Source organism: Manacus vitellinus, unplaced genomic scaffold (assembly GCF_001715985.3).
Source record: "Manacus vitellinus isolate BGI_N305 unplaced genomic scaffold, ASM171598v3 scaffold_12_pilon, whole genome shotgun sequence".
Taxonomy (NCBI): Eukaryota; Metazoa; Chordata; class Aves; order Passeriformes; family Pipridae; genus Manacus; species Manacus vitellinus.
In genome coordinates, this window is record NW_021938949.1 from 12,912,871 (window position 1) to 12,935,399 (window position 22,529).

Here is a 22,529-nt window from a genome sequence, read left to right on the forward strand (position 1 = left end):
CCATAATAAGCTATCAAGTCTGAATTTAAGAATGTAAATATTACATCTTTAGTGTATGTTTTCTCTTGACCCTCCCTTGTTCAGAAGATGAAATTGGGGTCATAGCTGTATGTGCCAAAGAGATAATGAAGCACTATGATAAATTGATACAGAAACAAGGGGAAGGGAACAGTAGAAGAAAGAAACAACTTTTTTTTTTTCCTTATTATTTCTTTTCCCTGGAAAAATTTACAAAAAGCCATAATTTTTGAAAATACAAGGCTTTTATGTTTATATCCTCCCCCCGGTTTTGTGGTTCCCCATGTAGTATGTAATGTGTGTCACACTGGTTACTCACACAGCAACAATGAGAAACTGTATTTTATGAAATGTAATGAAACATAAGAAGTTACCTCTGAAACTTTCTAAACAGTTTTGCCATGTTTGACAGTATTGGATTTATTTTTTCCTTGAAGTAATTATGCTAACACTTAGTCTGGAAAACAGCATTTTCTGATGTTCAGAGAGAGGATAAGCTCTGTTTCTGATTGTGTCACTTTTTTGGTGTTTTTAAATAAGCCACATAAAATCTGGCTTCTCTTCAGTTTCTTGTGTTTCAGCAAGGTTTATTTAAATGTACAATCAGCCTTTATATTAAAAAGAACATCCTTAAGAAAAAACCATCAACCAAACACGTACAGCTTTTCTTCTGAAATGCTCTGGAAACGTGATTTCTGTTTCAGCAGTGAAGTCTCAGAAGATTGGTTTAGGACATGTAATGAGGCTCTGGAATCATTATGTGTTGCAATTTATGGGATAAATTCTTCTTACCTCACTGTTTTCTTGATGTATGCTTAATATCCCTAGGAACAGTGGATGTGTGTGTGAAATGCAGCCCCTCTGTCAGTTGTGAGCACAGAGCAGCAACCTCCACTGCCAGGGTGGATTGGGAGTCACTGCTCTGAACTGTGTGAACAGCAGGTCTGAGGGGTGACTGTCAGGTCTGAATAGACAGAGCATATTTCTGAAGTTGAACTACGTGGGGTTTTGCACTTTCTGTGCTCACATGGGAATCAATGTTTTCTTTTGTCAGTACTTCAGCTGAGGCTGCAACAGAGACGGACACGAGAACAGCTGGTGGACCAGGGCATCATGCCACGTAAGACTTGTGTTATTTCTAGTCATTTGTATTTCAGTACTGTAGGTATTTTCAACTGAATATATAAAATAATGAAGAGTCATTAAAAATAACATCAGCATTTGGAAAAGACTTGTGGAATCCTTTTGGTAACCTCCATGAGCATGCAGTAAATTCATCATGTTACCTCATGCTTCAGCAATTGTGAGGAAAACTCAAGGATTTGGAGACGTAGTCTGATTCTCCTTTTATTTTCTCTATTTAAATAATTATGACTAATTTACTAAATAAACTGAATTACATAATTGAGTGGACATTAGTAACAAAGCCAGCTTTAAAGAGTAGGATGGCAAGGGCTGCCAAACAAATTGAGGCACGCACAGAGAGCATCGAGAATCCACAAGTGGACAGTGTGGAATGAGACTGGGCACAAGATAATAGGTCCAAATTGTCAAGAGATTCAGCTGTGAAAAGTGATTTTAATCAAAAGCAAACAAAAACCCCAGCCATTGAAACATACCAAAATTATGGCAAGTGATTAAAAATAACCCAGTGTGCACTGGTGAATTGTAGCTTGAAAGCACAGTGTCTTAAAGCAAATCTGTTCTTGAAGCTTTCTGGGTGTGCAGCAGACCTGAGGCTGCTTTGCTAAAGCATCTTCACCCCCCAGGTCTGTAGTGCTGATTACCTTCAGGAACAGAACAGTGTGTTTGCTTTTGAGTGAAACCTGGGAAAAAAACTTGTAAGCCATCAGAGAGTGTGAAAGGTTTTGTGCTGTGGTACCTCCTCTGCCAAAAGCATGGCAATTCAGATGGATTGTGCCTGCTGCTGTTTCACCCTTCCAGCAATTCAGCTGAGATGAAGCACTCTACAGTTTATGTTATTTCTAGCTGAATAGTGATTTTTACTCTTTTGGGCTATTTAGCAGCTAACCATCATTCTGTTTTCGAATCTGAACATTTAAGGTCTCTATATTTTTTTTTTAAATCAGCACCAGTAGTTCCTAAGGGACAGTCCAGTTCTCTCTAATAACAGCAAGTGTGAGGTATGGTCAGACAGCAAATACAGTAGTTATGAAACGGTATTTTGGCATTCTGAAGCTTACCTAATACAATTTCTACTGTGGAACTGTAAACAAACACATAGTGACCAAGTGAACTGTTCCGTGGTAATATCTGTATTCTGTATGGGAGTATTGCTCTGCTACATGTAGGTGAACCCAACTAGCATGAATCAGATGTAAGCATGGTCAGATGCAAACACGACTCTGAGGTGGTGGGAAACACCCATGCACATGTGCTGATTAGGATATTTCTTTTGGAAATCACTGCTGCCATTTTTAACTCTTACTCTCCCTTCACAGCTTTGAAAAGTCCAGCTGCATTCCATGAGCAGATCAAGAGCCTGGAGCGAGCCAGGGTAAACCACTTTGTGTAAACTTGTGATTAACATCTGGAAATGGATAGTCAGTTGTGTGTGATACTAAATTCTCTGAGTACATCGAAAATTAGTACTACAGTAATAACATGTGCTTTTATCTTGGAAGAATTCATTAAAATAAAATATGGGTGTCAAATCTGAGAGGAACTTTCCTAAGCCTTCACAGATCAGGGTGGGTGATAAACTTGTGGTCATAATGTAATGCTCCCCCCGTTAAAGATGGGATACTTGGGTAAATTATGCTTGTGCAGTATTTCTGTAGCAAATCTGTACTGTTGTGATTATATGGTGATATGGGATCAAATCCAGCAACATTCCCAACTTGTTTGGGGAAGATAGAAATTCATTAGCCCTGCTTAACTGATAGGAAAACAAAAAAGCAAAACGAACCCCATATTCTGACAGTGCTGTCCACCCATCTGCATGAGAGAGCACAAGTCATTGAGTGGAGATATGGGATTTATCAGACTCTGATTTTTCTAGTAAACAGTAGTTAATGCCATTTCCTCCTTTCTTCTAAGACTGAAAATTTCCTGAAGCACAAGATCCGCAGCCGGCCGGACCGCTCGGAGCTGGTCAGGATGCACATCCTGGAAGGTACGTCCAGCTCTGGGCCCCGGAGCTGCTGCACAGGGGCTCCTGTGCACTCACTTGTCTGACTGAACTACACTTCAAAGGCAGTTAGTTCTGAAGGTTTAGTTGCTCTGTTTCTCTGTGTCTACAGTGTATTTGTTTGTTATTGCATACTGCTCTTATTCTATAGTGGTAACTATGCCATGGTCTGTATGGAATGCTTGTAGTGCTTCAGTTCTTACTCATGCCCTAAAATGATCTGACAGTCTTGTGCTTCCCCCTTTATAAAACCTTTAGAATAGAAACATAATAATATAAAACCTATTGAACCTTTAATAAATGACTGTTACCCTGCTGTGTTAACTTTCCTTGTTGCTCAGTCATTGGAAACAAGTCTCTATGAATGGGGCTGCATTACTGTGTTTCCCCATAACCAAATATAGAGATTACCAAATAACCATAAGTGAATTTAATAGCCATTATTTTTCAAAACATGCATTTGAATATTAAATCCTAGTAGGAGCTTCCACATTGATAGATCACATTCATATTGACAATCTCCATAATTTCATTGAAAAGTAGTTTTGAAGACTCAAATTTGTGCTAGAAGCTGTTTTTAAAGGTAAACTTTTAAAGAAATTTGTGAAGAGAGAATCCAAAAATCAGTGATTAAATTTTACCACAACTCATACTGGTAAACCATTAGAGCAGCAAATGTTCCAGATTATAACAGGCATTTGTTATTTTATATTCTCTGCTTTGTTGTTGGACATTATACATTTGTTTACCAAAGGTATTACTGCTGTTAAGAAGAGATTACATTTCTAGAAAAACACAATCATGGGGATAAACAACATCTACTCCTATAATCTTTCTTTTGCTTACTGATTTGAGACTTTTCAGAATACTAATGGGCTGTTTTTGATAAAAGTGGGCTGGCTGTTGCAAAGGCAGGAGGGTGTTGTTTGTCATGGACCTGGGGAAAGGTTGGCCCAGGATATTCAATGCAATGTGTCCTTGCAGAGACGGTTGCAGAGCCTTCTCTCCAGGCCACGCAGATGAAGCTGAAGAGAGCTCGCCTGGCAGATGATCTCAATGAGAAGATTGCTCAGAGACCTGGCCCTATGGAACTGGTAGAAAAAAATATTCTTCCTGTAGACTCCAGTGTTAAAGAAGCTATTATAGGCAAGTAGAAATCCCACAGCTTCTGTTCCTTATCCCCAGGGCATTGTGGAAAATAACCATTGAACTCCTGAGGGCAAAGTTTGCTAGAAGGAAACATATGCTGAGTTTGTTACTATTTATTCTCTCGGCTTCTGAGTCCTAAACTCTGTCATCATTTAATTAAAGTCATCCTATTTTTATTGGAAACTTGTAAGTTATATATATATAGCTGGAGTATAGTACTGTCTTGGAAAAGAACTGATTTAGTACAAAGTAATGGCAGAGCTGTGGCCAGTGCTCAGTGTGTTGGAGGTGTCTGTGTGCACTCCACATGTGCTGAACATTCCTTTTAGTCTCTTACTAAAACCACTTCTGCTAAACGCTTGGTTTTATCCATTCCTTGCATATGATTTAATATGGCTGTCATTGTATTAAAAACACGATAAATACATAGGCACCATATGTTTAGGCTGCTGAAAACTGATCATTTTCCAGCAATTGGCTAATTCTCCTATGAATGTCTAAATTTAATTTGTACAACCAAAAAAAATGTGTTTCGTTTGTTTCTCTGTAAACATTGTAGCAGTTGGACAAGAGAATTATCCTCAAGCTTTGGATGATTTTTCATTTGATGAAGACAGCAGCGATGCTTTATCACCAGATCAGCCAGCCAGCCAAGAATCCCAGGGTTCAGCAGCTTCCCCTGGTGAGCCAAAAACCAGTGACTCACCATCACCTATAACCCCAAATGCTGCTACATCAACACAGGTACAGCTTTTAAATGTTTAAATCTTCACAGTGTGTTTCTGATCTGGAGCTACAGAAATGGGGCATGGTTTCCCATGGAATGAATCCATGTGCTGCTGCAGAGGGGGGCCTGGCACTCCCTTTTCTGTTGGGAGTGCACAGACTGGAGCCCTGGCTCAGCTGCTGGCAGCGATGAAATTCCCATAGCCTGTAGTGAAGCCATAAATTCCCTGAAATTCATTATGACCCATAGAAGATCTGCAGCTTTCCCAGAAGTTGTTTGAAAGGTCATGGCCATGGTTTACTTCAGCTGTTATTGATTACTTAATGTCTGTCTTCATTCTGAGCAAGGTCTTGAACTCATTAGAATTAAACTGAGCTGAAACAACACTTGACGTCAGTTCCATTATCTTCAGAAAAGTCCATAAAAAAAAGGTTTCCCACAGAATCTAAATATTCTTTCTTATAGTTTTAAAAAAGTGCCTAAGGAATTTTCTATTTAAGAAATGAAAATGACATTTACATTGATTGTTCTATGAGGTTTTTAGTATTCTCTCGAGTTACTTAGAAAGAAAGAAAAATAACTGTGTCATGGCAGATAAAATGTTGTCTTTATAGTAGATTTAAATGTGTGAAGATTTAAAGAGCAATGAATTTGAATGAAAACAACTGTTTTCACAAAAAAATGTGAAAGAGAACTCTTCTTTGAACAGTTTAATTTTTATGATTTTAAATGGACAGTAACATCACCTACCCTGTCTTTAAATACATTATAAAAGTGCTGATGTAAAATAATTTGTAAAAACAGTAATTAAACATCAGGTGCTACAAGTTAATTTCTTTTATCTTCTGTGAGCTACTGAAAGCACAGGTTTATATGCACAAGCATAGTTACCTGGATGCTTTCTAGAGTATCTTGTACAGTGCTTGCTTCTCAGGTGTTTATCTTCACCTTGGAGTTAATCAGTAAGTTTATTCATTAATGAGAGACCCTGTTTATTTAAAGGTTACTATATTTACCTTAAATAATTATTCATGATGTTTTCTGTCATACCTCAGCTAGTCATTTTAAACTCACTAAGAGCAGTTAAGAGGAGAAGGCTTTGCTTTTAACTAAATTTCTGCAGCTGGGCAACTCCTGACCCTGAGCTCCTGTTTCTCTCAGGCAGCCCATTTTCCTGATGTACATAAACAAAAGCAGCTGTATTATCACAGAAAAATAACTTATGTTTCAGATTGATGCATTTTACCACACTATTCAAGTTTATACTTCAGTAAATATTTTAGTAGAAAGACTTGCTTTTTCGTCATAGCATTATATATTGGAAGTGACTTACAAATTGTCTGTAATAATATTGCACTCAGCCTTGTGTACTTGGTACTCTGAAGACCATATTGTCTTGGATGACCAGGGACACTTGGCAACTGAGTAGTTCAGGGTCTGGAATTGCTCTCCTTATTACCACAGTAGATAGAAAAAGTATCGCAAAGTTCACGTTCAAAACCAGTGCTGGACACAAAGTATGGCACTTCCATTTTATTTGGGTTTCATGTTGAGAGAATATAATTTGTGTTGAATAAATGGAAAACAAACCACATGAAATTAGATTCCTAAGTAACGAGTTAGGTTCCTAATGGAGAGTTAAATAAAAACACTCGAAATAATACCAGCCAAAAGCTTTTCAAGTAGGAAGCATAAGAGAGATATGTGATTACAGAAACAAAGTAACAGAGCACTTGAATGTGATTGAAAAAGCACTTCAGATAGAACTTCAGTCCTTTGCTTATGGATTTCATAAGGTATTACAGCCACTTCTGTGAGAAGAGCAACATGAGAAGTTGCTCTTTTGCAGAATAAAACAGATGCCTTACCTTGTTGTTCCCTCTGAAATAAAGAACAACAGCCCAGCAGGTCTCTACAGGAGATGTGCCTGCGAATTGCTCCTTTATTCTTTGAATTTCCTCTGATAAATTTTAAATTTTATTACAATGAAAATAAAAAAAGCATGTTTTGAAAGCAGTGGAGCGTAGCCAGAGTTCTTTGCAAGGCTTCCTCCTCTGCACATTTCCAGACCTCAGAGGACGCATCATAACTTTGAGAACTTCAGCTCTTGTTGACTGGTGACCTAAAACTTGCTTTAACCCACTGTATTTGCATCTGGGAAGGAGCAGGCATTTTAATCACACTCTAAACAGACCAAATTGGGTGCTCACAATTCACAAGACATTAAACAGTTCTCTTCAAAACAACTGAAGTATTTTGCTTGATGGCACAGAATATAATGACTGTTTTCTTAATACAGTCACTGTAGCTTGTTGACCTGCTAGATGCTTGTTTGCATCCAGCAGAAAAGGTGCAGAAATCATATTACCTGAAAAGAGGGATCTACTCAAATGAAATAATTGTTAGTTTATGCAGTAATCAAGTTAAGAAGTCAAGACCTCTTAAATTCAGTTTTTTGAATTTGAAGACATGTAAAGTAAATTATATGCATGGTTCATTACTTCATCTCACACTTGCAGGTAAAATTGGAAAGTCTGTAAAAAGCTTTGTGTTTCATGTAGCCATTAATCCTTCATAGGATTAAAACTAATGTAAGGATAAAAGTAAATTACTTTGGCAAGAGGAGAATGTTTAACACCACTGTTTTCACACAAAGTGAATTAAAGAGGTGATTTGTTTTTTTGGTAGTGGATGGTTTTATTGTTGTTGTTTTGGTTTTGTTTGGTTGGGTTTTTCTAATTTACTAACTTTTCCAGTTTTAAGAGTTTTGTTGTGCTGTCATCATGGATTTGTTTTCATAGCCTATAAAGAGCAGCTCAGTATGTTTGAAGTCAAGTTATTCATTTGGCTTCAAGAAAGATCAGAATGATGAATAGTAAAAGATTATGTAATGAATAAGCTGAAGTAGCAAACATTTAAAATGCCTTTTAATTGGGACTTCATGAAAAGAAAATTGAAGAAATAGAAAATCACAAGGTCATTAGAATTCCTCTGTGCTTTATGGTAATATGGTACATGACACTTTGATTCAAAGACAAACTAAGTGCTTTTTAAAATTGTACTGCTGTAACTAGAATATGCCTTTTGAACTTGATAGCAACAGGAGTGCAGGATGTTGGAATACAGCATCCAGAACCCTTTTGCAAAGGCTAAGTCCCTCTAACATCCCCTGGCAATTCTTGTGCAAGTCCAGCAAATAACAGACACTGTGTAGATACCAGATGCTTTCCAGAGCAAACACTTGGAAACTTGGAGATAAAAATAGAGACATTTGTATCCTTAGCCCACCACCATAGACTGACACAACCCTGGGACAGGGACGTGCACACTGTTTCACTGACAGGGCACATTAAATCTTTAAGTCCTTTGTGGTACAATCTCATGGAAGAACAGTAGAGTATGGGAAGAAATGAACTGGGGAGAAGTACCTGTTGGACTTAATCAGAGTGCAAGTTTTAGAATTAATTTCGAAGGGATGTTTACTGGTAAGAATATACAGAAAAAAGAAGAGGCTTTTATAAAAGGAACATTGTACTAGGTGATCTAACTACTTTCTTAAACAATGGAAATGCAACTGATCTCATCTGTCTGGATTTAATACTGTATGATATTAAACACTAGCAAAACTGAAAATGGAGATTACCAGAAATGAGACACAAAGGGAATTTTGGGGTTGAAAGGAAATTGGTAATAGTGTCTCTGGGAGTTGATTTGGGGACATTCTGGTTTCATGTTACCATTAACAACCTTGACGTAAGAATGGGTCACCTAACAAAGGTAGGAAGCATAGTCAGCACACAGTTGGATTGTTATTCTGCAGAAAGAGCTGGCTGATGTGGCTTTTAGGAGAGAAATGGAATTGCAATAGAACGGAATAGTTCTTAAAAAGAAAAATACGCAAAGCCTCTCCTTCCAATGACAAAGACTCCAGAGAAAACCAGGGCAGAAGGCAGTTGGGGGCAGTGTTTGGCAGTGACTGTGAGCTGCTGGGGACTTCCCTTTAAAATCACAAGTGTGTCAGAAGAGATAATTCCAGTAGAAGTGTTAATGCCACTGTAAGGATCCAGTGAGACCCTACATGGAATATCCTGTACATTTCCAGTTACTTATGTCCAGGAAAGACTAAGGAAACCTGTAACAGAGTCACCTGTAACAGGTAAGGATGATCAGGGAATGAAAATTGTCTTTGTGAGAAAAGAATAAAAATTCATTCATATGTCTAGGATCACAAGGGCTGAGATCTGTTTATGTACAGAGTCTATATCCCATCAGAGGGATATTCTCCATTTTAAGGTTTTAAATCAGAAAACAATTTCAGTACAATAAAAATTGATAGGACAAATTTAAGCTGAGCAAAGTTTGATTTTAATGTAGGAAAACTCTGGGGAGTTTTGTGGTAGGTATAGTGGTGCCAGGAAAAAATAATAATGAAGTTCTAAGCCTATATGAAATTATAGTAAGTTTATGGAAGAAATTACACACATTTGTAACATCTTACACTTGTGCTGGCAATCAGGTACAGAAATGTACCTCCTGGCAGTCAGAGGTGGGGTTCTGTGAAAATATACAGGAATCAGTGTCTTCAAAATATACCTGCTGTGCTGCTGCTGAAACAAGAAGTTTGTTTGCCTGTGTTGATGTCTGACCTTCATGAAAGTGATGCTTATCTGGCAGTACTTGTCTGGGTGCTAAGATCCTCCTTGTGTACACAAGATTCTGACTTCATAGGCAGAAAAAATACTGAAAGCCTCAAAGTTATAGTGATAAAGCACTGTTTCCTTAGCAAACTAAGGAGTCAAGGTAAGAAACTGGTTTATTTACTATGTTTGAAGTGTGCCAAAATGTGCTTCATAGAATACTTGTAGGCAGGTACATGAAAGAGTTCTGTTTTCACCATTCCTTCCAAAAATATTTTGTGAATTTACCATGATAGTAACTTGTCTTAACCTTTTCACCTTTTTTTCAGTTATTCAGGTGGTGGATGTTTTTAATGTTTCTCTTTTTCCTTATATTTTTTTAATACTAGTATCCACCTTTAACCTCTCCAGTTCCTGAATTTCTCAAAACTCCCTCAACAATCGAACAGCACGTCACACGTTCCACTGCTGCCACCACCCTGACCACAAACACTGTCTCTGCAGCAAAGCCTGGGCCAACCTTAGTGAAGGTGGGTACTGTACCCTTGGCATCTGAGGGCAACATTCATTATCTGTGTCCTTTTCCAGGGCTGTGTTTAATGGAAAAGTCCATGAGTAATGTTAGAGTGCCTGTAGCTAACAATTAACTTCTGCCAGTGGTCAGGGGACACACGGGGTTGGTGACTCAAGCTTTTGTGTGCTAAGGTCAAGTAACACTTGTAGGGACCAGCTCATTACTCCAAGAGGTCCTTACAGTACAGCTGGCAGATGTTTTCATGCAGAATTATGCATTACATTGCTTATGGAAGCAATTTTTAAGGAATAAGGACAATACTGACTTTCGACTTCCTATTGGTGAAATGAATCTCTTCTAACCTAGTTCTGTATGGAGAATAATTTAATAGGATCTTGCATTCATAGTCTACCTGTAACCAAACTGGTGAAAAGCATTGCACCCTTTCCAAAACTATTTTCTTAGCTGATTTAATGTATAAGCAGAAGGCATGAGAGAAGTGACTGCATCCTTCTATTTTAATATCTGAAGAACATACTCAGTTCTCTTTCTGCACTGACCTGGCCAGCAGCACAGAAAACCATTTCAAATACAGTTAGGGGGTTGTGTTACAAGATGTCTGTAATGTTTCATTTCAGTAACTTTGCTATCTTCAGCTGTGTAATGCATATATGTATGTAGACTTCTACTAACTACCTGAAATGAGCTCAGTTCATTTACCAGGATGACCTCTAGTTGTGAATTTCTGGTATAAATGTGGCTATATCCTTTGAAATCACTGCCCTCGTAGCAGCTTACTTAATGCAGGACCCTAATGACAAATTCAGATATCCCCCAAAACAGGCTGTGTGTGTAATAAATGTGCATGGATCAACACAGCATTTCTGTTTGGGAGATGGGAGATGGTTCTTTTGGGGAGGTTTGCAGGGATAATTGTGTTCAGCAGCTCTTTGCAGTGACTGTGCTTAGCATGCCTTATCTCTGCACCAGGCATAACTGCTTTAAATGACATCTGTTGTAGCTCTTTCAATCTTTTCCATCCATAAACAGCAAAGCCACCCAAAGAACCCAAATGATAAACATCGGAGCAAGAAATGTAAAGAACCCAAGCCAAGGGTGAAAAAATTGAAGTATCATCAATATATTCCACCTGATCAGAAAGGTGAGAAAAATGAGCCACAGATGGACTCCAACTATGCTCGTCTGCTACAACAGCAGCAACTGTTTTTGCAGCTGCAGATCCTGAGCCAACAGCAACAACACTACAACTACCAGACAATTCTGCCTGCACCACTGAAGTATGTGAAGCATTGTTTGTGTCCTTTACAGAAAAGACATTTACATCAGTTATAGGCTTAGTGCTTTACAAGGAAATGTGGTTTGCAATTGTTTAGATGGTTGGAACCCACGAAAACTTAAATGGCATTGTGCATCACTGGGGGTATTATTTGCCTCATTTAACAAGGTGATGTGGTGGTTCTCTTGTTAAAATACTCCTGAAGTCTGATAAGCCTTGAAGTGGTCCTAGTTTTTTTTGTGTTTCATGGAAACAGAACCTCTTACCTGTCAGATGCATTTTTTCTGACGAGATGAATATTTGAAACTCATAAGTTTTGACACCAGTGTCATTCGAATATGTCGTAGGTAGGCAGAGCAGAAGAGAAGGTTACAGTGTGTGTTTTACAATGACACATACTATTATTGTGGCTTTATTTTCGTTTGACATCAGTTTCACAAAACACATTCTTGCAGTTTACAATAAGACATAACAGTCATTTTAAATTAGATAAGATCTGTATATTGTTTATAGCCTCATCTGTAATGCTTATATGATTCCTCATCAGTGTTGATCTTTAGCACTGAACAGTGAGAAGTATACTTGCTGATTTATAGGCAGAAGCAGTCAGAAAAATAAATGTTTAAAGAGCTGCCAGCACCCCATAGCAGAGTGAGAAGCTGACTATCTGCAGTTTCATTCTCATCATCTAAGACCAGTCATTTCCTAGAAGTGCTTAAAGTGTAACATGCCACAGTCACACAGCCCCAAATTAAACGACTTTCAAGTGTTTTTTAAATGAGTTTTCACTCAGTTATTTTTCCTCAGCAAGTGAGGCTAGGAAAGTTAAAGCTGCCATCTGTGGTTGTATTTATAATTACCATGTATCCTAACATTTGGCCTAGTGGTGTTTCTGCCTGCTTACCCACGCTTCTTATGTTCCATTTACTGACATTTCAGAAACATTTCTGCAGAAATCAGCTGAACCAAATAAAAGAGCTGACTTATGGTACCCAGTGTAAATGATGGCATTTTTAATTTTTTTACCATTACTTTGAGATCCTTGTACGAGATTCTTTTGAGTACAGCTGGTAACAATACATCTTCAAAGTAAACTGCCTTACTGTGTATGAATGTTGGACACGTATGTAGGGTTGATACACAGAGTTCAGTATTGTGGGTTTTTTTTATTGGTGCCAAACAAAAAACTTAGTAATTGTCCTAGCTGATGATTAATTTGTATAACTTGAGTTTGCAGTCCACAGTATCCTTCAGGGATACTATGACAACAGTCAAAACTATGAAGCATAAATTAGTACACTTCACAGAAAATAAAATATCAACATACTACTCTCTGTTATGTTTTCTTGTCTGTTTTGTCTTACATTTAATGGTAATGTCTTACGTTAAATATGTATTTGTAAAAAAAGTTAATTTGTCCATTAGCTTGATAGACATTAGATTGAGAATTTCTTGGTTGAAAACATAATATAATTAGCACTGACATTATTGCCCCTCTTATTCTTATTACTCGAAGGCCACTGAATGACAAACAGAGTAACAATGGGAACACGGCACTGAACACTCTGAACAACAGCACCCCCACGTCAGCTGCCAGCTCCCCCAGGCAGAACAGCAGCGTTCCCAGCAGGAAACCTGGGCCTCTGCCTTCCAGCCTGGATGACCTGAAGGTAAAAGATCAGAGGGGTCTGTCCATTCCTGGGCATTACTGTAGGGCATTACTTGCAAACGTGGCTGTCAAGAATGTGCTCAGTTGTTGTTACCAATGAAAACTGTGCTTTCCTCCTAACTGTTTAGAATGAGTGTCAGGTGTTTCATACACAGCTCTTCTGAACTTAAAATATTTAATAGAGCTTCCTCACATGCATATGTTCTAGAAATGACATTTCTTTTCCAAAGAATTAGAAGAGGAAGGATTTCAGACACATTGTATAGGTACCTCATTTTGATCCCCTGGGTAAACTATAAGGTTCACTTCATGTGACATTTTAGCCCAGGCAGATTTAAACACTGGAGCAATAGTTTCCTCATGACAATTTCAGTGTATCAATGCAGAGGTTTAGTTAAGCAGTATAAATTAAAAGTGCCCTAATAAAAACATGTTCAGAGAGGTCAGTGCTATAAAGCCAACACAGAAATAACACCAGTAAAAGAGAATAGAAAATAAGAGATGATCTTACCAGAGTTCAACACATCATCTGAAAATGAACACTAAATTTTGTAGAAGTTTCTTGAAGTTATAAATAACTGTGTCAACTGTTTAAACTGCTCTATGAAGGCATTGCATAGGATTTTGTTCCTTCAGAAATACTTTAACAGGAAATCATACTGTGAGGGACGTAATGAAAACGACCCTGAAGCAGCTTGTGGGAGTTTAAAGATTCAGATCTCTGAGCAGCACAGACAGGCCAAGCCTGAGCAGCGGGGTAGGGACATCTAGTGGGCACTTCATTCCCTCCTCCCTGCCAAGGGCTGGCTTTGGGAGGGGTGGGAATGAGCATTGCTTTACTTTTGAAGGGACAAAAACCAGAAGTTTTGGAAGATCATGTGGTGGTGGTTTTAGCACAGAATGAGCGAAGTCAGTTGTGATTAAGAGTTCAGAAATGAATTGTTGGCAAACAGAAAACTTAGAGCAGACTGGGGGAAACAGCTGATAGTCATTGCTAGGTAGAGAGTTACTTCACAGAAAACTGCTGTGGGTTTTAGAGATGTAAAATGTATTGCTGTGATTTTTCATCATTTCCAAATCACAAGGACCTCCAATTTAAATTCTAGACTGGCTAAGGACTGAAATATTCCTGAAGTTCTTTTATTCTATTAGAGGTAGCTCTAAGACACATATATAAGACACATATAGCCCAACTGCAGTTAGCTGTGCTGTATGTTCATCATAAACAGAAGCCAGTCATTGTGACTGTTCTTTTTTAATTGATATTTTGAAGCACATAATTAATTTACACTCAACACATTTGCACTTTGCTTTTTCTGAAAGCTTACTGGAAAACAGAACATTTTTCTATCAGAAATTAATTTTGACTCCTTATACTGTTTGTAAAAGAAACCCAGATGGCACATAGCTGTAACTGCTTGGTTGCTAATTAGCAGGAGAGCCTTTTGGGTTTGATGGGTCTATTGAATCATCCAACTGACCTGATAATGTTTCTCAGAATCAGATCTGTGTGTCTTGGTGGTGTAGCAAAGGGGTTCAGTGCTTTTATCAGCAGCACTGCTGCCATCATCTACAGGTTTGCTTCTCAAGTTTTTAGCTCAGAACTGGAGCTTTTTGTGCATTTTTCCATTTTGAACATTTGTTAAAAATCATCATAAGTTTGCTACTGCTCTTTGTACAACTGAACACTACTAAGATTTTGGCCACTTAAACAGTGAAGTAGGTAGCAGGTCATGGAAATGTGGTCATGGATCATGCATGCTACCAGAACCCAGAGGTGGAATAACTAGAAAAAAATGATTTTTCTTATTGAGATGTAATAAAGTAGGATGTGCATCAGCAAGTTTAAATCTTTTTTTATTATCATGCTTTATTTTATTTCAGGTAGCAGAACTTAAAATGGAGTTGAAATTGAGGGGATTACCAGTGTCTGGAACAAAAACAGATCTCATTGAGCGTCTGAAAAGCTACCAAGATCTCAACAACAACGGGGTTGCTACAAGTACCTCTGTGACAGTAACCACTTCTGCTGGGGCCACAGGTAACACTGGGGAAGTGACTGTGGCATTTCCTGTTGCAACACTAAATAAACCAGTGGCTAATACGATATCCAGCTTCCCTGCAGAAAAAACATCTACTGGACCTGGCAGCAAAATAGTAAATACTGAAAACATCAGCTCTCCTTTGCCTATATCCCCCTCTCCCTCAGAACAGTCGAGTCTAAGCACAGATGACACGAGTATGGCCGATACTTTCACAGAAATGATGACCATGATGTCCCCATCACAGTTCTTGAGCACTTCCCCCCTCAGAGCAAACCTGAGCGAGGACAGCCAGAGCCGCGGCAGCGGCACCGTCTCAGCCATAGAGCTGGATGTGGCAGAAAAGGACCGCAAGCTCCAAGAGAAGGAGAAGCAGATTGAAGAGCTCAAAAGGAAACTGGAACAAGAGCAAAAACTTGTGGAAGTATTGAAAATGCAACTTGAGGTTGAAAAACGGGGACAACAGCAACAGTCTCAGACATGTGGGAACTCAGCTGCTTTGGAACAGAAGCAGTTCAATGCTGCTGTCAAAGATGAAACTGCTCCTGCTGACTGCTCCAGTACCAGTCCATCCATACCTGTGGCCAGCCATTCCTTAGGACAGTCAGTGTACACTAGTGGCCAGAATCCAGTTGCCAAAAAGGCAGTTGTTATCAAGCAGGAGATACCCGTGGCCAAAGCTGAACCTCAGAATGCCATTTCTCAATTTTATGTTAATCCACAGAGGCAGCCTCAAACTGCAGTTGTTGCCCAACCTCAAGCTTTATTAACTACCCAAGGAACTGCACAGCTGCTCCTTCCACTGTCTATCCAGGGACCGAATTCTGCCACTGCAGTGCAGCTACCAGTTGGAAACATCAAGTTGCAGGTAAGGGGGTTTCTGTTTTTCATCATGTAAACTGCATGGCACTAGTTTGTAATTTAGTATAAGTAAGTAAATGTACTGCTTGTAAGATTAACTTAAAAATCAGGCTTAGCCTGTTTCTGCTTGAGAGAAGAGAGTAGAAAAATTTAAGTGCCGCTCTCCTCATATCTGCTTCTGGTACTTGCTTTCTTTGCAACTTTTGTTCCCAGATACTCTTTCCTGAAAAGCAATTGTCTTACCAGGTACTGCCTCCATGCACAATTTGCTTTATATCAGCATATCCCAGCACTTTTTTACCTCCATATTGTAATAGAGAGTTATGATCCCAGTACTTTATTTTGAGGTATACCTGTTTGCAGAACATGTGTGAATTTCCTTCTGTGATGATGGCTCATTATATTTAACATGTGAATGCCAGGCTGTAGAACTCCCATGGACTTATAAAAAGAAACCATGGTTACACAAATATTATTTCTAGGCTGATTATAGGTAGTATCACAGTGAATAAATGCAGCATAAACCAAGACAGGTTATAAATGCAGAGGTATAAAAGTAATCTGACCAAGCTGAAACAGTGTAAGCTGTTGGTCTAAGGTAGAAGTAAGCAGATACTTCCCAGTGGCTCTGTTGGGACATAACTGGATAAAATCCCCTGCCACTCACCTGGCTACTTTGCCAGCAGAGTATTCTTTCAGCTCCAGGTGTCCCTGGCTGTTGTGCACACTGTGGGCTGAGACCTGATGCAGCACGTGCACCATTGTATTCAGCAATCCTCCTGGGGGATGGAAAATTCTGCTGGGGATAGGCCCCACAGTCCACAGTGCAAGATCTACACACCCAGATCTCCATCTGAATTGTTCTAAAATCCTGGTAGAATTCTGTAAGAACATTAAGCAGCTTGTTCTGGTATTTTACTTTACTGATATTCCAGAAGGTTTTCCACTACCAGCTGAATTTGTCTTTTGTGAGGCTAGACACACTTCTTGCCTTTCACTGGCCATTAAAAATTACTATGATCTTCTTAAAAACAACCTTTTTCTTGCATCACAGTTTTGTCTTCTGGTTACTCAGCTCTTATAGTCCTTTCTTACTGATCTGTGCCCTCTCTGTCCCTTGCTGTTTTCATTGCTATCCACTGGACTCTCCAGTTTGTCTTTATCTTTCTTAAACTCTCTTGGCAAAATAACCATCACCTTTTGGCTGGGAACCCACCAGTACCAAACACAGTAACAGTTGTGTTTCCTGTGCACAGTTCAGGCTCATCCTTCCCAGAATACAGGCTATTGCTATTCTGCATAATTACTGCAATAGACTTTTACATGATGTAAATTACTGTGAGATACAAATAATGCAAATATTTTATCTTCATCCTTTAGGCTCAATCACAGGCTGGAATACAGACCCCATCACAAATACCAGCACCTCAGATGCACACTCCACAGTCAAACCAAAACCCCAGCACGCAGCACGCACTCGGTCAGACCCAGCAAGTCAGAAAGGTTTGTGGATGGCAGTAAGCATTAAGATAAATAGTTGTGTAATCTAATTCCAGGCACTGCTTTTAGAATCTTTTATGTGTCATCTGTGTTACATATAAATGAGCAAGTCACCTAACACCTGTACCACGTTTTTGTGTGTGATACAATGGGCTTCTAACTTCTCTTTCCAAAAATTTTTTTAGGACTCTGTTTTTCAGTTGCAAATAAATACATAAGTCTAAAGACTTTTTGTCTTAATGGCACTCTTAGGGCATGGCTCTTACTATGTCCTTCCTCATGCTTGGTACCAGTGGAGTACCAGGTATTCCAGTCAGTTCCTCTTATTTGCCATTGGCTCAAAATAGAAGTCTTACAGGCAGTTCTCAAGAGAAAACTTTTACCTGTGGCTTCAGAGATTTATTATTTTATAGAAGTTCCTTTTAGTTTTCTTACTTTCCTTGTTGATTTCATCCTTACTTATGAAGAAAACTATGGACTCAGATACTGAGGATGGCAATTCCAGTGAGCCAAAACTCCACCATGCCTCTTCCTGAGGAACGCAGGGAATTTAGAGGGAGATTCTCCTCTTCCTCTCTACCCAAAACAATGAGCTCTGTAATGTCCCATTCCAACAGATGTTCATCAGCACTGGATGTACAGTTGTGAGTACCAATCCAGTCATGTTCATATGGTAATGATAGCAACCCCTCAGCACCAGTCACCACAAAAGAAAAGGTTTTCTCCTCCTCTGAGCCTCTTCCAGGCTGACCTTTATGATTAGGAACTTGGAGATTAGATTTGGACCTTTATTGTTTCCTTATCAGTGCCATTGATTATAGGGCTCATATTACTTAGGACAAGGAAGATTTTCAGCCTGCCTCGAGGAATAATTGAAATTCAAGATGAAGAGGGTAATTGCTACAGTATGTTGTGCAACTGTTACAGAATATCTCAGCCTCCCAAGTTTATATTCCAGTGCCTCATGAATCCCATGTTCTGCTGTGATTTGGGGATTGTCCCTGTGCAGTGTCACCTAATCTGCTTCTGCTCAGGCTCTAGTTCCAGATAAGAATTGATCTTAGAAGGTGAATGACTGTGCCTTGCCATTCTCTGGAGAGCTGGCTAGCAAAGGGGAACACCACTCCGTGGGCATCAGTACCCTTCAGACAGCTTGTTCAATCCATTTGGCACAAACCAATTGTTCTGTCTTAAGAGTGGCACCATAGGACAGGTGTGGATACATGTACCAGTTTGTATCAGGCTAGAAATAAGTTCATGTTAGTGACTGTCCGCTAGGTGGGGAGATCATGGATATGCTATTCAACTGTTCCATAGTCTTTGGAATGTATTTTGGAAAAACTATATTACCCTTTCCTCATGCTTCCTGGGAAATCAGAGGAAAATATTTCTAGTTATCAGTGAATGAAAGCGTGTCACAGCACAGAGCTTCTTTCAAAGGTCAGTTGTTCTGGATTTACAAATTACTCCATTGGAGGGGAAAATCAGTATAAATAACATTCACTTAACAGGGAATTTAAGCAAGCAAGTACTTCAGAAGAAATAGTTTTCATTGATGTTATTTACCCAATGTTACTAATTTTTTTTAAACTCACAGTCTAAGACTGATCTGTTAATCCTTTACAGGTTTTTCCACCTACCACATCAAATGCAGTGTTTTCCTATCAGACTGCACCAGTTACAACACCGTCACAATCTTTTATTAATAAAACATCAAACTCTAACATTCACACCGGTGGTAATCAGGTCCCCCCTGTGCAGAATGGACCTGCTACTCCCAGTAAGGTAAGGTCAGCCCCACAACGTTCTGTACAGTTCAGTTTTCTGTTATAATTCTTAAATAATGTGACTGTGTGTATACTGCAGTTCACTCAAGGAAGAATGTTTTGTAGATTTTAATAATATTTATAGTGTGCATATGTGTGAGACAGAAACTCTGATTACCTACACTAATATGTAGATGGGGGTGACAAAGTCTAATCTGTAGCCCTTGACACATCTTGCATTCCCTGAAGCATGTTATTTAGTCCTGACTTTGTTGTTTCTCACAGCCTGGCTCTCCATCCCAAGCCCAGCCTTACATTGTTCAGCAGCCCCTCTTCAACAACACAGTGTCCAAGACAAAAGATCCTCCTCGTTACGAAGAGGCCATAAAGCAGACCCGCAGTATTCAGACACCGCACCGTGAGGTTGTTATTTTCTCCTGCTTAGTCCATTAAAAACATTGTTTTTCTCTAGAATTATCAAAACCATCGCTTATTTTAGGTTTGTTTTAATTTAGTGTCAAGATTTGCTAACATACCCTCTTATTATTTTCATAACTGTGTTTAACTACAGAACTCCCATTTCATTATTCTTATATTAGAGCAAGTTTTAAAACACTTTTAGTTTTGAGACCTTCATAAAAGTTTTCACTTTTTCTAGACCTGGTATTGAAAGAATGGGTTTGTGGGGGGTTTTGTTACCTTTTGCTTAAGGTTCAGATCATAGAATCATAGAATCAGATATTCAGGAGATGGCTGATGATCAGGAGATGTTTAAAACAGAGATAAGAAATTCCTGAAAGCTTACCCCCTCTTTAAAAAATAAAGGAACATAAATTACAAATTGGGAAAAAAACCCAAACATATCCAATAAAATGTATCTTACATGATGGCCATTCACAGACTATCTGTGAGGGAAAGCAGTTCAGGGTGCACCACCCAAAGTCCTGCAATTAAATCTTGCCTTCATTGAATCTTGGTCATGCTTTTCAGATTTTTTTCCTATTCCTTTGTACTTAAACAGACCACAGGGATTACAAGTGTCTCTCCAAACTATTTCTCTGTTTTCTAGATTGACAATTGCACATTAAGCATTTTAGTCTTGATCATAAGTTATACTTATCTACTATTGAGAGAAGCCAGGAACAATCAGCTTAGGAAAAAATACTGCATGAAAGAGAATAACCCTGTTCTTCTCCTGCACTCCAGATTTCCAGTGCACACAGTCAGCAGATGGATGACCTGTTTGATATTCTCATCAAGAGTGGAGGTAAGCTCATGGACAACTGTGGCATGTAGACATTTAAAATCTGGTAATAAAAACTCAGTGCTACAGTCAAACAAAGAATTCCTTCAGGGAGCAGAATTAGAAGCTATCTGGCATGGATGAAGCTAAATTTCTGAAAGTTTGCAATAAGTACCAATTAAAGAAAAGATTTACCAAAACTCATAGAGTCAACCTGCTGTGGAATTTCACTGCTTGCAAATTAGTTCAGGGAGACCTTTGCCAAGTGAATAATCTGTACAGCATTCAAATGAATTAAGTAACACCTTAGATTAGCACAGGTATCAACATTGGAAAAGTTGAGCAAGTCCATATAATGTTTATTGAAATTATAAAACAAACAGAATAAGGTAAGAGTTAAAGCATGTTGATACTAAAATTTCATTAAATATAACACATCTTATGAACTGTAAACATCAAAGGTATGTTCCTGGGAAAAGTCTGTATGAAGTACATAGAGACATGAATGAATAACAGCGTTGTCAGCTAAAATAAGAGAGCTACCAGAAAGACACTGAAATAAGTAATAGAGGAAGTAGCTTGGCAATAAAAGGAGGTTTCAGGCATAATTAGGCTTGGTAGGCTAAGGAGCCATTACAATACTGGGAAATGCTGTGGTGCCCAGCAGTTCAATTCACGTAATGTTTTGTAACTACTGTCATATCAGGATCTTGACAGCAGTGCCAGGACAGCAGTGACTGATTGTGGGCTCCTAGAAGATTTTAGCCATATTCTAAACAGCAGAGCATTTTTGCTTTTTCAAAGCAAACCACAAAGTCAGCTGAAGAAAACGTGAGCAGACAGTGGCAAACGGAGATAAGTGACCTGTGCAGTGAACAACTCAAGCTAAATTAAAAAATGCTTTCAGTGTTTTATTAAAATATTGCCTGGGTAGTTCAAAGAAGTTCTGCCTCTGGCACAGGGAATGCAGGAAACATTGGTGTGCTTACTTCAATATTTGCTCTGTTACATTACTAAACCTGTTTGATCTGAAAGGAAACAACTGCTCCATATTTGCAAAGTTGCATTAAAAAGGCAGACAATTCCTGATCATCTTAGTGAAAAAACAAACTAAAGCACTCAGGGCTCTTGCACTTAATGTAAGCAAGCACTGCACTGAAAAATGTTAAGTTTACTAACCTATTTCAGGAGAGTGAGAATGTCTGTTCAGTAACCATTTAATAGATGCTCTTACAGGTTTTAAGGACGTGGGTTTTTGCTTGGAAAACTAGCACAGAATATATTGTCAGGTATATTTTTGCTGGCAGAAACATCACCTTGTGCTAGAGGATTTATTTGCATATCCTGGTCTGTTTTATTTTTAGACTTCATTCACATCTAAGAATAAATTGGAACTTATGCTTTATTTCCTTGTATTGTTACTGCCACTACCTTACATGGAACTTCTTGACAGAAGTGTAGTTTTAGTTCTAGAATCAGGAATAAATGCACCCTAATCACACGAGTTGATCTCTTGGACTTTTAATTAATCCAGGGGGACACAGTATTAACAGGGATGAAACTGAAAATTGGTTTGGGTACTCGTCTCTAAATGAGGAAATGTGTTGGTACCATGATTATTCTAGTTTGTCAGAAGAACAATAAACATGAAGGAGGTAAAGCTAAATCTGGATTTATGTTCCATTTTTCATCAATATTCATATACTAATTGGCTGAAGTATTGCTGGAAGCAGAACTCTGGAACTTGTTTTAAAATACTTTGTTGTTCACAGAGTTCCTGTCAAAGGCTGATGTGTGGAGCATTAGTATTGTCAGAGCAGCAGAGTGACTCTTACTCCATCTGCTGTGGATGCATCCCAGAGTGGGCAAGGAGGGGCTGAAAGTTGTGAGCATGGGGATATTATGTCATTACCTTTTCTGAATTCAACAGTGGTTTGTTGTTTTTTTTTTTAAAT

The 22,529-nt window shown here is 38.7% G+C and overlaps 1 protein-coding gene and 1 long non-coding RNA gene across 6 annotated transcripts in view; one reads left to right on the plus strand and one right to left on the minus strand.

Moving 5' to 3' along the window:
* The window catches only part of MRTFB (myocardin related transcription factor B), a 67,536-nt gene that overhangs the window by 39,593 nt on the left and 5,414 nt on the right, over positions 1 to 22,529 (plus strand). For 3 of the 5 annotated variants that reach the window (XM_029966012.1, XM_029966013.1, XM_018067445.2), the window contains 13 exons: positions 1,073 to 1,138; positions 2,481 to 2,536; positions 3,079 to 3,154; positions 4,154 to 4,315; positions 4,878 to 5,062; positions 10,072 to 10,212; positions 11,247 to 11,494; positions 13,010 to 13,163; positions 15,047 to 16,072; positions 17,446 to 17,568; positions 19,192 to 19,350; positions 19,617 to 19,754; positions 20,538 to 20,598. In XM_029966012.1, the coding sequence (XP_029821872.1) occupies positions 1,073 to 1,138; positions 2,481 to 2,536; positions 3,079 to 3,154; positions 4,154 to 4,315; positions 4,878 to 5,062; positions 10,072 to 10,212; positions 11,247 to 11,494; positions 13,010 to 13,163; positions 15,047 to 16,072; positions 17,446 to 17,568; positions 19,192 to 19,350; positions 19,617 to 19,754; positions 20,538 to 20,598 (2,595 nt within the window). Of the gene's footprint in view, positions 1 to 1,072; positions 1,139 to 2,480; positions 2,537 to 3,078; positions 3,155 to 4,153; positions 4,316 to 4,877; positions 5,063 to 10,071; positions 10,213 to 11,246; positions 11,495 to 13,009; positions 13,164 to 15,046; positions 16,073 to 17,445; positions 17,569 to 19,191; positions 19,351 to 19,616; positions 19,755 to 20,537; positions 20,599 to 21,938; positions 22,502 to 22,529 lie in introns of those variants that run through there. The other 2 variants (XM_029957747.1, XM_029957746.1) reach the window with 2 other exon arrangements.
* The window catches only part of LOC108638682, a 37,155-nt gene that overhangs the window by 5,574 nt on the left and 9,052 nt on the right, over positions 1 to 22,529 (minus strand). The gene's annotated exons all lie outside the window — the stretch shown is intronic.